The sequence below is a fragment of the Pelophylax lessonae genome (genome assembly GCF_965119305.1).
Source record: "Pelophylax lessonae genome assembly, chromosome: 13".
Lineage (NCBI taxonomy): Eukaryota > Metazoa > Chordata > Amphibia > Anura > Ranidae > Pelophylax > Pelophylax lessonae.
In genome coordinates this window covers 202,872,564-202,888,502 of record NC_138780.1, presented here as the reverse complement: position 1 = coordinate 202,888,502, position 15,939 = coordinate 202,872,564, and the positions used below count along the sequence as shown (strand labels likewise).

Sequence of the window (15,939 nt, the reverse complement as noted above, 5' to 3'; positions counted from 1 at the left end):
GTTAGGAGAGTGTAATACACAGAGCGCTGTGTTCAGGAGAGTGTAATACACAGAGCGCTGGTTTAGGAGAGCATAATACACAGAGAGCTGGGTTCAGGAGAGCGTAATACACAGAGCGCTGGGTTAGGAGAGCGTAATACACAGAACGCTGGGTTAGGAGAGTGTAATACACAGAGCGCTGGGTTAGGAGAGCGTAATACAGAGTGCTGGGTTAGGAGAGCGTAATACACAGAGCGCTGGGTTAGGCGCTCTGCCCCCACATCCAAAGCTTACTCTGCACCCTTCTCTCACACATCTTTACAGTCTTCAGCCGCTTCCTAACCCTCCCTCAACATTCTGCTGCTTTAGCTTTAAGCCCTGCTTTCCCACTGCCCTCCTCATCTTTGCACAAACAGACCCCCCCCCCCCCCAGTCTTCCTTACCTCGGAAGCAGCCAGTCTCAGCCTCCCACACAGTCTATTTGTGGCTCTGTCCCTCCTTCACTGGACAGCGGCAGTGAGATCATGCAGCAGGGGGGCGTCGGCATTCGAGCACCAGGCTGTTTCTTAGGCAGAAAGCCCTCTCTGATACCCATAACACATCCGTGCCTCGGCAGCTGTCTCTCCGTGTCCACCCAGTGCTGTGCAGGGAGGTTCTGAGGGAGCAACCTGCTGTCACATGTAGCACAGAAGCCGGGCTTCTGTGTTTACAAGTGACAGAAAATAACGGTGACAGTGAATTTGGCCGGCCAGGGCCTATATTATAGTAGGGGCCTGGTGCTGCAGCTCCAATAGCCCCTATGTTAATCCGGCCCTGAGCATTGGCTGGTGTTCAGCTGGCATCAAGACAGCGCCAACAGGCATTTTTTTTTTACAAGAGTCCCAAAATTGTACCTAGTTGAACGGGAGGAGTATCCCACTCATTTCCTTCTCCCATCCCCGAAATTCAATAAAACAAAACAAACCAAAGATGCCTGGAATGATCATTGTCTCAGTGCTCACACCTGGGGTTCACAGCTCAAATGTGCTGAAAGTGTTACCGGTAACAATGGCAGACCCACATCAGGCCCAATGCCTGGAAAACCTGCTACAATAAATACAACTGACATAAATCTTTCCCCTATTTTGTAAATGCGATAACTTTTGCTCAAAACAATCAAAATACGCTTATTGGGATTTTTTTTTTTTACCAAAAATTTGTAGCAGAATACAAATTGATAAAAAAAGTAAATATACTCCAAGTTAGGTATGTATATCCCTCGCGCCTATGGATGTATTAATAGGAGGGAATTAGTGATAAATAAATAAATGTGAGGAAGGGGGAAAGGTAAAAGCAGCTGCTATAGGATATAAGGTAAATATGAGGTAAAATCCCAAAAATATTTGAGGTTTACTATAGCGCTTGCTAAAATAGACCCAGGGATGGACAATGGCTTGTCAAAAATCCTAGGTTTAAATGATTGTAGGCATATGTGTGAACGACTAAGTGATTCTAAATAAATATAAAGATATAAAACCAATAAATATATGAATTAATTAAATACAGTATCATATATCCAATGGGTGTAGGAGGTGATGAAAATTATATGTAAGTTAATAAAAATTACAATAAATATGAATCACAATAAAATAGAATATTTTGACATATATGTGCCTTTAGTGCAAAATAGTGCAAAAATAAAGTCCAAGTAAAAAGTTCATACGTGACTTGAGTGCCAATAAAGGAAAGTGCAAGTGCTCTGTGCTGGGTCCTCCAATAGTCCAAATGCTGGTACTTGTAGTGTCAACCGTAAGGAATAATAGTGGGGTGCACTCACCAGAAGTAATGGGTTTTAGGTACCGTATGGTATTAAGACCTAATGAGCCTTATGGCCGCCTGGACCAGGTAGGTTACTGCTGGGCTTTGTAGTCCCGTAACGATCTGGAATCCCTCTCCTGGATGGCCTGGATCCTCAGGGTCTGATCAGGGCAGAGAGTAAAAAAAGCTCCAAATAGTGCAGTACCGTTAAAATATTCTTTAATAAAGTTTGCGGGTTCACAGTACATAAAAATCGGGAGAAACATCAGCCAAAATGGGGCCTACGAGTGGAAAGCGGTGAGTACCGGCTTGCGGTCCACCCAGGCTCCCGTGACGTGAGCAGCGTGCGTTCCACCTTACGCACGTTTCGTCAGTGTGTATGACGTCTTCAGAGGTCTGAATATATGGGCTAATATGAACATTTTACTACACCTGTGCTCAGGATAAACAGGAAAAAAATATATTTTGTGTAGTATTGTTTATACAGAATATGTTACACATTAAACAAATGAAACCTTTTTTCTATTTTTAAAACCAAACAACTTTTGTAAAGTCTCATATGTTCTTAAAAAAAGTGTGAAAATAATTTTGGTATAAAATGCAGTTAATATCAAAATATTTTTGCACTGTTTTTAAGCACACCTGAGTTTTTCCAAAAGAAGTTTGTGGACACATGGAGGACAATATGGGGGGGTCTCTCCATTATAACATTTTTCTTGTAAAATTCTATTTCCTGGAGTTTATAAAGTGATCTGATATCAATGATTCCAAAAAAGAGAAATGAGTTCCATTCATGTAGAGAATAATTACATTCATTCCTGGGGGAGAAATTAATTTCCTTCTGGTAACATTCTTCTCTTCTTCTACAGATTGTATAATAATCAGCTGACAGACAGTTCCTGCCCCCACCTGGCATCTGGAATAAGAAATAATCAGACACTGAGGATACTGGACCTGTCTGGGAACAATCTGGAGGGTCCTCATTTCAGGGATCTGATGGAAGCTCTGACAACAAGCCGGATAGAGGAATTACTGTGAGTATAACAGGACTGACTGAGACAATCATATTCTGGGACAGATTTATATCTAAAACACATAAATATCATATGATGTAAGATACTACAATACAGGCAATCTCAGACTGTTGTCTTGATTGATGGATCTCATCACACTGTTATCAGCCATGAAATATTCTGCTAAAGACGTTTTAGCCCCTCACACCCACCATCTGTATATAACTGTCCTTCCTAGTGCCCAGAGCTGGAAGAACTTTTATAAACATTTACATTTTGCAGCTGCAGCGCCCTCTAGGGGTCACTCTGGGATCTCTATGGGGAGCTGCAGACTGCTCTGGAGGTTGGAAGATTTGATCAGCAGTCACTCAGTAGAGTACAGTAGAGTGATTACAGATTAAATCTCACATTTGGTTGACTCTTTCTCAGCCACCACCACAGAAATGCAGTGAGAGAATGAAAACAAACCTGCAGCCACAGTTCATATTCCTTTGTGTTTCATTGTGTTTAGATTTCTGTAGAAGTGATCTGAGTGGCTGTATAGTCACATGACCACTTCTACATGTGTGCAGGTTAGGGATAGACCGATATGTTTTTTTCAGGGCTGATACCGAACACTTGGTCACTAAGGGCCTAATTCACTGTACCGCCATTTCGCCTTCGCCGGGCTTTTTGCGCTCTGGCGAAGTTTAACGTACGAAATTGGAATTCACTGTACCGACGGCGGACAATAACGCCTAATGTCAAATTCACTAAGACGCAATAACGTCAGGGCGAGCGTTAAAAACAGTTCACTACTTTTTTCTAAAACATTGTTTAGCACCCCAAAAAAGCCCAAATGACTGTGGAAGATGTGGGAGATCATTTGGAGATGAATGGCTTTTAAACTGTGTCAAAAACTGACATATAAAGAGAGATTTCTTCAAAAGTGTAAAAAGTAAAAATAGCTCCTGAAGTCCAGAGCTGCAAGAAGGCTCATGTGCGCATGCGCAACGCCAACTGGGCTGAAAAATTAACGTTTTGCAAAACGTAAGCGTGCGTTATAATGGATTCCAAGGTAAAACTCGCCTTTTCGCCCATGTAAACTGGAATGAACTGGCAAACTTGGAAAACATGCAGGTTGTCACTGCACACAGTTCATACTTCTAGCAACTGATTCATTAGTAAACACCATCACATTACAATGTTTTTTAGGGGTTTCCTGCTCAATAATTTTTCCCTTGAACAATGTTATATATACTGTAGCTTCTATATGGAACCCCAACATTATATAGGGTTGCCCCAAAACTAATTTTTGAGTAAATGCGTATGGCCAAGCCTTTGCATTTTGAAACAGATTTTACTGCAGCTGCATCCCCTACCTGGATATTTTGGCACATTTGGTAAAAACATAAATATATGTATAGCTCTCAATATAGATATATCTAGATTTTTTGGTGGTTTCTTTATTTGTGGAAATTTCTTTCTATGAAGAGCTTGGTGATACAAAATAAACAATTTCAAAAGTATTGATGGTAGCATTTTGAGGGTTGGAGACCTCAAATTGTTGCCCACAGAGAGGTTTCGGGATTCGAACCCACAAACATAAAGCAGGAAGGCAGACTCCCTAATCATTGTGCTATTTCTCAGTCCTTACATCACAAAATGTATTAAGGATGTGTATGAGTGATGGGCACGATTTTGGGCTTAGTTATATGTTCAATCTTCATTGAAACCCCAACCTGAACCCCAAAAGAAATGTCCCCCCCCCAAATCAAAAATACAAATATATATATCTAGATCTCTCTCTCTCTCTCTCTCTCTTTATATATATATATATATATATATATATATATATATATATATATACAGTAAAACCTTGGATTGCGAGCATAATTCGTTCTGGAAACATGCTTGTAATCCAAAGCACTCTTATATCAAAGTGAATTTCCCTATAAGAAATAATGGAAACTCAGATGATTCGTTCCACAAGTCCTTCAGTTTATAGTCTATATACAAAGATTACAGCAATGTGATAGGTTGTGATAGGTTGTCCATCCACAATAAGCAGCCTCCCCAAGGGGATTACAAGCAAAATCTAGCAGAGCTACAGAATATAATAGAGATGAGAGGCGCCTCTAAGTGTAGCAATATGGTTACATTTAATGAAGGTTCAACATTTAGCAACTCACATGGTTGATGATTAAACTAGGCACATCTAAGTATGCAGGCATCCGGGGTAAAGCTGTCCACATAGACCATCTTCTGAACCACCGGCTCTCACCACTGTCAGTCTGCAATCGTGACCGGGAAGAATAGCCTGCAGTAGAGTGATCTGAAAGTGAGGCTTTGAATCACTCGTGGAGTGCAGCGGAGAAGGGATGATGAAGATGGCAGTGCGGAGGATGGTCTATGTGGACAGCTTTACCCCGGATGCCTGCATACTTAGATGTGCTTGTTTTATTCATCAACCATGTGAGTTGCTAAATATTGAACTTTTATTAAGCCCCCGTTCACACTGGGGCGACCTGTCAGGCGACCTGGTCGCCTGACAGGTCGCTGTGGGTCTCCTCCCATACAGAAGCTATGGACCCGTTCTAATAGGAGCGACACAAGTCGCTCCGACTTAGAAAAAGGGTCCGGAGCTTCTCTGGGGCGACCCGGAGCGACCTGCATTGACTTCAATGTTATGAAGTCTGTGCCGGCCGCTCCGAGGTGGCGGTGCGAGCAGCGCGCTGCGACCTCTGTGGTCGCCTGGGGAAGTCGGACCGCCTCAGTGTGAACGGGGGCTAAATGTAACCATATTGCTACACTTAGAGGCTCCTCTCTTCTTTTTTATACATGACGCTACTTGTATATCAAGACATCGCTTGTATATCAAGTCAAAATTTATTTAAAAAATTTGCTTGTCTTGCAAAGCGCTCTCAAACCAAGTTACTCTCAAACCAAGGTTTTACTTTATATATATACAAATATATAATGTATTTGTTTATATATATACTTATACTTTTCTATATACCCCTATATAAACATTAAAAATATGGAGATATATATACATATAAATATATCTACATATATATATACACATACATACATATATATATATATATATATATATATAGATTCTATCTATCTATCTATCTATCTATCTATCTATCTATCTATCTATCTATCTATCTATCTATCTATCTATCTATCTATCTATCTATCTATCTATCTATCTATCTATCTATCTATCTATCTATCTATCTATCTATCTATCTATACCTGTGCCTGCGTGGGTTTCCTCCGGGTACTCCGGTTTCCTCCCACACTCCAAAGACATGCTGGTAGGTTAATTGGATCCTGTATAAAATTGGCCCTACTGTGTATGTATGCGAGTTAGGGACCTTAGATTGTAAGCTCCTTGAGGGCAGGGACTATGTGAATGCACAATGTATATGTAAAGCGCTGCGTAAATTGACAGCGCTATATAAGTACATGAAATAAATAAAAATAAAATAAATATACAGTATATATATATATATAGAGAGAGAGAGAGTTGAATATCTATATATGTATTTTTTTGAAAGCTATATATGCAACTGTTTGGCCAACCACAATAAAGTTCGGGGTGTTTAGCTCTCTCTCTCTCTCTCTCTTGCAATTTGCCATTTCTGATCTACTGGGCATGCTCCAAGACTTTGCCATTTTCCTCAGTTTCTAGATAAACCACGCATGCTACAAAGCTTTACAATTCATCCCTGTTACATCCCACTCAAAATTGCAGTTGCACTTATGTTGGTTTTATTACAGGACACACACAGTTTATTGGTCTGCTGGGTGTTCCCGTTACTGGGTGTGTTGTCTGACCTATCTTATAAAAAACTGTCAGACATCAGAGATGTTTTGGGCTGGCAAAAGGTCCAATATACTGTGGTTGGGATATTTTTTTGTGGTGATTTGCTTTGTGTTTGTTTTTTGGGGGTTTGTGTTTTTTAGGGGGGGGGGGGGGGTTGGCTGCATTGCCTGTCATGTCTAATGACACATAGCCCAGGGCTGTATTTGGGGGAATGAATAATTGACCCTCTGTAAGTTATTTTTTTTTTTTTGCTAATTGTGTTTTGGATTGTCAATCTGCACATGTATATTAATCTTATTGACTCTTTGTTCATGTATGCTGTATGTATTTACTATTTCTGTGCTTGTAAGTAGTTTATTTTTGTAAAGCTCTCAAGCTAGTGTGGCTTGAGGCTTGGATACTGTTCACAAAAAATGTCATATGTGAATTGTTTGAGTTGTGCATTGTGCTTTAAATAAACATTGATGGTGGTGGGCCCTTTTCTCTGGGGGGGGGGGGGGGGGACTAATTGTACCAGGTCATCTCCTGGGCATATTGTCCATCCCTGGGCAGCTGGGCAGACGGCCACATTTCATTGCATATCTAGAGAGTGTATTTGAAGTGGGAGCAAAGATAACAAGGGAAGTGACACGGCCTATTATCAATTATTACCTCGATCCGTAAGGTCTGTGAAAAGGAACTTAATTAAGGGGTTGTCCCCTCTCACATACATAGAAGACACCTCCCTATTAGCCCAACCTGACCACATTTCTGCACTTCAAAAGGACTTGGTAAATCAATTACTAATGCCTGCAGACTGGGTTTACACAAATGGGTACCTTTAACTTATCTCCTCTATTAGTCAAAACTAAGCCCCATATCTTATAAGTATATAAACATATACATATAGACACACATATCTATTTACAGTTACTAATGGAGATTACACATACATTTTTCATAAGGCAACAACGGGGATGTTGTCTAGAGTTTAGTTGCTGGCACCGGAATCCTTTTGGGGTGGAAATGGACTCTTGACCTGTGCGCCTATTGTTTTACTGCTATTATCTCATTTTAATGTAACTGTATCCTATTTATACTAACAGTGTCACCCCTGGAGTACATATGGTAGTATATGCACTGAGATTAGGTATTGACGGGGTCTGGTCACCTTCCTGTGTGGCATGATGACTTAAGTTTAATTCCCCAGTCTACAGGGTGGGGCATCGGGACTTGTTCTCTGCTCACACCTTCCAGTGACGTGTCCCTCTATATATGGGGGAGGCTGCTCTTCTGCATCAAGATGGACATATATATGTGTACAGTACTCTTGGTTGCTGTCTGTACCTGTCATAATCATAGTTCTGTACTGTTCCTCACTTGCCTTTTTTTTTGCCAGTGTTAACAGTCGGCCAAAAGTCTCTGGGTCTAGTGTTCCCTGCAGGGGCCACCATGTTCCATAGCGGGGCTAGTCTTTTGTCACAGTGTTTCTAGTCTTATTTTTAGGAATCAGTGTTAGTTTATAACCTTTACAGAATTCCTTCCTGAAATTTTTGATCATACACTCTAAGGGTAGTGATGTCGCGAACCTAAAATTCGCCGTTCGCGAACGGCGAACGCGAACATCGGCAAATGTTCGCGAACCGGCGAACCGGGCGAACTGCCATAGACTTCAATAGGCAGGCGAATTTTAAAACACACAGGGACTCTTTCTGGCCACAACAGTGATGGAAAAGTTGTTTCAAGGGGACTAACACCTGGACTGTGGCATGCCGGAGAGGGATCACGCAAAAAAAAGTTCTTAAAAATTATAATTTTTTGATAGAGAGCCAATTATTGGAAAAATTAAAAAAAAATAAAAATAAAAAATTTCTTTGGATTTAGCATCTGGGGGGTCTAAAAAGTGTACCTGTGAAGTTTCAGCTCTGTAGCATGTCCAGAACCCCTAAAAAACAGCATTTGTCTTATATTTTCAGGAATATGGCTTCTCTGCGGCTGGCTTTTTCTCTTGCAGGCATTTATCGGGCATTTTTTTAGGCAGGCATGTCATTTTTTGTATTTAGTGTCTGGGGGGTCTAAAAAGTGTACCTGTCAAGTTTCAGCTCTGTAGCATGTCCAGAACCCCTAAAAAAACAGCATTTTTCTTATATTTTCAGGAATACGGCTTCTCTGCGGCTGGCTTTTTCTCTTGCAGGCATTTAGCGGGCATTTTTTTAGGCAGGCATGTCATTTTTTGTATTTAGTGTCTGGGGGGTCTAAAAAGTGTACCTGTGAAGTTTCAGCTCTGTAGCATGTCCAGAACCCCTAAAAAACAGCATTTGTCTTATATTTTCAGGAATATGGCTTCTCTGCGGCTGGCTTTTTCTCTTGCAGGCATTTATCGGGCATTTTTTTAGGCAGGCATGTCATTTTTTGTATTTAGTGTCTGGGGGGTCTAAAAAGTGTACGTGTCAAGTTTCAGCTCTGTAGCATGTCCAGAACCCCTAAAAAACAGCATTTTTCTTATATTTTCAGGAATACGGCTTCTCTGCGGCTGGCTTTTTTTCTTGCAGGCATTTAGCGGGCATTTTTTTAGGCAGGCATGTCATTTTTTGTATTCAGTGTCTGGGGGGTCTAAAAAGTGTACCTGTCAAGTTTCAGCTCTGTAGCATGTCCAGAACCCCTAAAAAACAGCATTTTTCTTATATTTTCAGGAATACGGCTTCTCTGCGGCTGGCTTTTTCTCTTGCAGGCATATATATCAGTGGTGGGTGGGCAGTGGCACAGTACACTCTCTGTGGACCTGACAGCAGTCACTGGCACCCAGGCAACTGCAATTTAAAAAATATATATATATTTTTTTACTTTGCAAGCTGCTGTGCCACTTTATATATCAGTGGTGGGTGGGCAGTGGCACAGTACACTCTCTGTGGACCTGACAGCAGTCACTGGCACCCAGGCAACTGCAATTTAAAAAAATATATATATTTTTTTACTTTGCAAGCTGCTGTGCCACCTTATATATCAGTGGTGGGTGGGCAGTGGCACAGTACACTCTCTGTGGACCTGACAGCAGTCACTGGCACCCAGGCAACTGCAATTAAAAAATATATATATTTTTTTTTACTTTGCAAGCTGCTGTGCCACCTTATATATCAGTGGTGGGTGGGCACACAGTGGCACTGCAGTGGGCACAGTACACTCTGTGGACCTGACAGTAACTGGCAGCCCAGGCAACTGCAATAATAAAAAATATTTTTTTTTTTCAATTTATTGCAACAAGATGCTGTGCCACCGTATATATATCAGTGGTGGGCAGTGCACTGCAGTGGGTACAGTGCACTCTGTGGACCTGACACAGCACTCACTGCAATTATGACAGAGGAAAAAAAAATATTTTTTAAAATGCAAGGTACTGTGCCTGTGCCACCCGAAATGAGTGTGGTGTGCACACAGTACAGTCTGTGGTGGGTCTGTGGCCTCTCACACACAGCGGGCAGGCAACTGCAGTGTACAATAGATATATATAGATATATATATAAGGAAAAAACTCTATTACCTTACCAGCCCTTAAAAGGGCTTTTGGGGACACTATATATATATATATATGTATATATATAAATAAAAAAAATCCTCAATTACCAGCCCTTAAAAGGGCTTTTGGGGACACTAGATAGATATAGATATATATATATATATATAAGAAGAAACAACTCAATTACCAGCCCTTAAAAGGGCTTTTGGGGACGCTAGGTATATATATATATATATATATATATATATATATATATATATAAAAAAAAAAACCCACAAATACCAGCCCTTAGAAGGGCTTTTTGGGGTGCTGATATTACAGCAGTAGTGGACCAAGAACACTGCAAGACCAGGAACATGTCCAGAACCCCTAAAAAACAGCATTTGTCTTATATTTTCAGGAATATGGCTTCTCTGCGGCTGGCTTTTACTCTTGCAGGCATTTATCGGGCATTTTTTTAGGCAGGCATGTCATTTTTTGTATTTAGTGTCTGGGGGGTCTAAAAAGTGTACCTGTCAAGTTTCAGCTCTGTAGCATGTCCAGAACCCCTAAAAAAACAGCATTTTTCTTATATTTTCAGGAATACGGCTTCTCTGCGGCTGGCTTTTTCTCTTGCAGGCATTTAGCGGGCATTTTTTTAGGCAGGCATGTCATTTTTTGTATTTAGTGTCTGGGGGGTCTAAAAAGTGTACCTGTGAAGTTTCAGCTCTGTAGCATGTCCAGAACCCCTAAAAAACAGCATTTGTCTTATATTTTCAGGAATATGGCTTCTCTGCGGCTGGCTTTTTCTCTTGCAGGCATTTATCGGGCATTTTTTTAGGCAGGCATGTCATTTTTTGTATTTAGTGTCTGGGGGGTCTAAAAAGTGTACGTGTCAAGTTTCAGCTCTGTAGCATGTCCAGAACCCCTAAAAAACAGCATTTTTCTTATATTTTCAGGAATACGGCTTCTCTGCGGCTGGCTTTTTTTCTTGCAGGCATTTAGCGGGCATTTTTTTAGGCAGGCATGTCATTTTTTGTATTCAGTGTCTGGGGGGTCTAAAAAGTGTACCTGTCAAGTTTCAGCTCTGTAGCATGTCCAGAACCCCTAAAAAACAGCATTTTTCTTATATTTTCAGGAATACGGCTTCTCTGCGGCTGGCTTTTTCTCTTGCAGGCATATATATCAGTGGTGGGTGGGCAGTGGCACAGTACACTCTCTGTGGACCTGACAGCAGTCACTGGCACCCAGGCAACTGCAATTTAAAAAATATATATATATTTTTTTACTTTGCAAGCTGCTGTGCCACTTTATATATCAGTGGTGGGTGGGCAGTGGCACAGTACACTCTCTGTGGACCTGACAGCAGTCACTGGCACCCAGGCAACTGCAATTTAAAAAAATATATATATTTTTTTACTTTGCAAGCTGCTGTGCCACCTTATATATCAGTGGTGGGTGGGCAGTGGCACAGTACACTCTCTGTGGACCTGACAGCAGTCACTGGCACCCAGGCAACTGCAATTAAAAAATATATATATTTTTTTTTACTTTGCAAGCTGCTGTGCCACCTTATATATCAGTGGTGGGTGGGCACACAGTGGCACTGCAGTGGGCACAGTACACTCTGTGGACCTGACAGTAACTGGCAGCCCAGGCAACTGCAATAATAAAAAATATTTTTTTTTTTCAATTTATTGCAACAAGATGCTGTGCCACCGTATATATATCAGTGGTGGGCAGTGCACTGCAGTGGGTACAGTGCACTCTGTGGACCTGACACAGCACTCACTGCAATTATGACAGAGGAAAAAAAAATATTTTTTAAAATGCAAGGTACTGTGCCTGTGCCACCCGAAATGAGTGTGGTGTGCACACAGTACAGTCTGTGGTGGGTCTGTGGCCTCTCACACACAGCGGGCAGGCAACTGCAGTGTACAATAGATATATATAGATATATATATAAGGAAAAAACTCTATTACCTTACCAGCCCTTAAAAGGGCTTTTGGGGACACTATATATATATATATATGTATATATATAAATAAAAAAAATCCTCAATTACCAGCCCTTAAAAGGGCTTTTGGGGACACTAGATAGATATAGATATATATATATATATATAAGAAGAAACAACTCAATTACCAGCCCTTAAAAGGGCTTTTGGGGACGCTAGGTATATATATATATATATATATATATATAAAAAAAAAAAAAACCACAAATACCAGCCCTTAGAAGGGCTTTTTGGGGTGCTGATATTACAGCAGTAGTGGACCAAGAACACTGCAAGACCAGGAACATGTCCAGAACCCCTAAAAAACAGCATTTGTCTTATATTTTCAGGAATATGGCTTCTCTGCGGCTGGCTTTTTCTCTTGCAGGCATTTATCGGGCATTTTTTTAGGCAGGCATGTCATTTTTTGTATTTAGTGTCTGGGGGGTCTAAAAAGTGTACCTGTCAAGTTTCAGCTCTGTAGCATGTCCAGAACCCCTAAAAAAACAGCATTTTTCTTATATTTTCAGGAATACGGCTTCTCTGCGGCTGGCTTTTTCTCTTGCAGGCATTTAGCGGGCATTTTTTTAGGCAGGCATGTCATTTTTTGTATTTAGTGTCTGGGGGGTCTAAAAAGTGTACCTGTGAAGTTTCAGCTCTGTAGCATGTCCAGAACCCCTAAAAAACAGCATTTGTCTTATATTTTCAGGAATATGGCTTCTCTGCGGCTGGCTTTTTCTCTTGCAGGCATTTATCGGGCATTTTTTTAGGCAGGCATGTCATTTTTTGTATTTAGTGTCTGGGGGGTCTAAAAAGTGTACGTGTCAAGTTTCAGCTCTGTAGCATGTCCAGAACCCCTAAAAAACAGCATTTTTCTTATATTTTCAGGAATACGGCTTCTCTGCGGCTGGCTTTTTTTCTTGCAGGCATTTAGCGGGCATTTTTTTAGGCAGGCATGTCATTTTTTGTATTCAGTGTCTGGGGGGTCTAAAAAGTGTACCTGTCAAGTTTCAGCTCTGTAGCATGTCCAGAACCCCTAAAAAACAGCATTTTTCTTATATTTTCAGGAATACGGCTTCTCTGCGGCTGGCTTTTTCTCTTGCAGGCATATATATCAGTGGTGGGTGGGCAGTGGCACAGTACACTCTCTGTGGACCTGACAGCAGTCACTGGCACCCAGGCAACTGCAATTTAAAAAATATATATATATTTTTTTACTTTGCAAGCTGCTGTGCCACTTTATATATCAGTGGTGGGTGGGCAGTGGCACAGTACACTCTCTGTGGACCTGACAGCAGTCACTGGCACCCAGGCAACTGCAATTTAAAAAAATATATATATTTTTTTACTTTGCAAGCTGCTGTGCCACCTTATATATCAGTGGTGGGTGGGCAGTGGCACAGTACACTCTCTGTGGACCTGACAGCAGTCACTGGCACCCAGGCAACTGCAATTAAAAAATATATATATTTTTTTTTACTTTGCAAGCTGCTGTGCCACCTTATATATCAGTGGTGGGTGGGCACACAGTGGCACTGCAGTGGGCACAGTACACTCTGTGGACCTGACAGTAACTGGCAGCCCAGGCAACTGCAATAATAAAAAATATTTTTTTTTTTTCAATTTATTGCAACAAGATGCTGTGCCACCGTATATATATCAGTGGTGGGCAGTGCACTGCAGTGGGTACAGTGCACTCTGTGGACCTGACACAGCACTCACTGCAATTATGACAGAGGAAAAAAAAATATTTTTTAAAATGCAAGGTACTGTGCCTGTGCCACCCGAAATGAGTGTGGTGTGCACACAGTACAGTCTGTGGTGGGTCTGTGGCCTCTCACACACAGCGGGCAGGCAACTGCAGTGTACAATAGATATATATAGATATATATATAAGGAAAAAACTCTATTACCTTACCAGCCCTTAAAAGGGCTTTTGGGGACACTATATATATATATATATGTATATATATAAATAAAAAAAATCCTCAATTACCAGCCCTTAAAAGGGCTTTTGGGGACACTAGATAGATATAGATATATATATATATATATATAAGAAGAAACAACTCAATTACCAGCCCTTAAAAGGGCTTTTGGGGACGCTAGGTATATATATATATATATATATATATATATATATATATATAAAAAAAAAACCACAAATACCAGCCCTTAGAAGGGCTTTTTGGGGTGCTGATATTACAGCAGTAGTGGACCAAGAACACTGCAAGACCAGGAACACTGACTAACTGTCCCTAGCTTAACAGCAGCAGCTCTCCCTACTCTCACTACACACACTGCTTCAGAATGATCTAAGATGGATGCTGCCCTGGCTTATTTATAGGAGGTGGGAGGGTGTGGGAGGGAGGTATGCTGATTGGCTGGAAATGTGTCTGCTGACTGTAAAGTTCAGGGTCAAAGTTTGCCTCAATGATGTCTTATGGGGGGCGGACCGAACATCGCATATGTTCGCCGGCAGCGGCGAACGCGAACATGCTAAGTTCGCCGGGAACTGTTCGCCGGCGAACAGTTCTATACATCTCTATCTAAGGGGATAGGACTGACTGGTTCCCACCCATTTTGTAGCCCTAGAGAGACGTCAATCTGGTAAGGGGTCCAAGACTCAAAAGGGTAATTCACGACAATCGCTTCCCCTTATCTATGACTCAATGCCGTCACCCGATTGAGAACTGCATCTACACAGGGTCCACTATCGCTTAGTTGAAAGGGAATGTCTCATGCACACCATTCACACTGATCTTTTCCACTCTGCATAACTAACTGGCTGAGGTCCACCCAGGATGCACAATAATCCTCTTTCTTAGGGTTTCCTCGGGAGGTGATCAGGCTCCCCTTCCTTCGAATACCGTCGAGAGGTCCTGACTGACTATTATCCCAAACCAAAAGGCAAAGATCTCACCTGGTCCTGAAGTGGAGCTCCAACAGTTTGGTTGGTTCCTGAGCCCAGATTCAAGACGTTGTGGGGGCGGATTCAGAGCAGGCCACCAAGATACAGCGTAGTCTCCCAGACAAATCATCCAGTGGCACCTAAGACATAGGCTTAATACAAGGGGCCGGCCCTGGATCAATCCCCAATGAGTCACCACGGTGGAACAGCAGCCACCAGCCTCAAAGTTTTATTTGGGTTTCCCGGTCAATGCACCAAGAAATATTGCAGGAAATAGTTATTTAAAACGCAGAAGGAATTTCGGACTCAGGCTTTCAGGAATCAAACCTTTTTAATCGCTAGTGAAAATGACTTAGCCCGGCTCATGCCCATTTGCTAAGTCCTGAAAATAGGCATACACATCACTTATATATCAACAGTTACGTCACAAGTCCATACACAAATAAACAGAATTTAAACTTTTCTTTTATCTAAGCAAGACACACATCTTAGCTATTTCCTGTCAGTTCAGCAGTTTGACACATTTCAGTTGCGGTTTTGACACTTGTATATCTGCACACGAAGCACAGACACATAGCGAGGGAGAGGGCGGGGGCTATGTGACCGCAGCTCGCTCCTCTGGCTTATGTAGTTCTACAACCTGTGTGTCTGTTAGAAACAGAATTTTCAGACTTAACCATCCGCCATTTTAGAAAACGTTTTGCCACACAGTAATACCATGTGATCCAGTTGCTGTGTGTTTTTTGTTTTTAGTAGTGCATGCTCTACTTTTGGTGCAGTCTTGCGCAATTTTATCTCATTCAAATGAATAGGTTGAAATTGCACTGCACCTGTATTGCATGTGAATCGCACAAGAACACACAGCATGTTCCTGTGCGATTCATGGTGTGAACCAGCCCTGAGTCCTGGAGTCCAGTGCCAGAACAAATACCAGCACTTCACTCTACTAA

The 15,939-nt window shown here is 41.5% G+C and overlaps 1 protein-coding gene across 1 annotated transcript in view; it reads left to right on the top strand.

The window, feature by feature from the left end:
- The window catches only part of LOC309569498 (NACHT, LRR and PYD domains-containing protein 12-like), a 1,417,729-nt gene that overhangs the window by 1,383,391 nt on the left and 18,399 nt on the right, over positions 1-15,939 (top strand). The window contains exon 10 of the mRNA XM_082275358.1: positions 2,646-2,810. Coding sequence (XP_082131484.1) covers positions 2,646-2,810 — 165 coding nt within the window. The remainder of the gene's footprint in view (positions 1-2,645; positions 2,811-15,939) is intronic.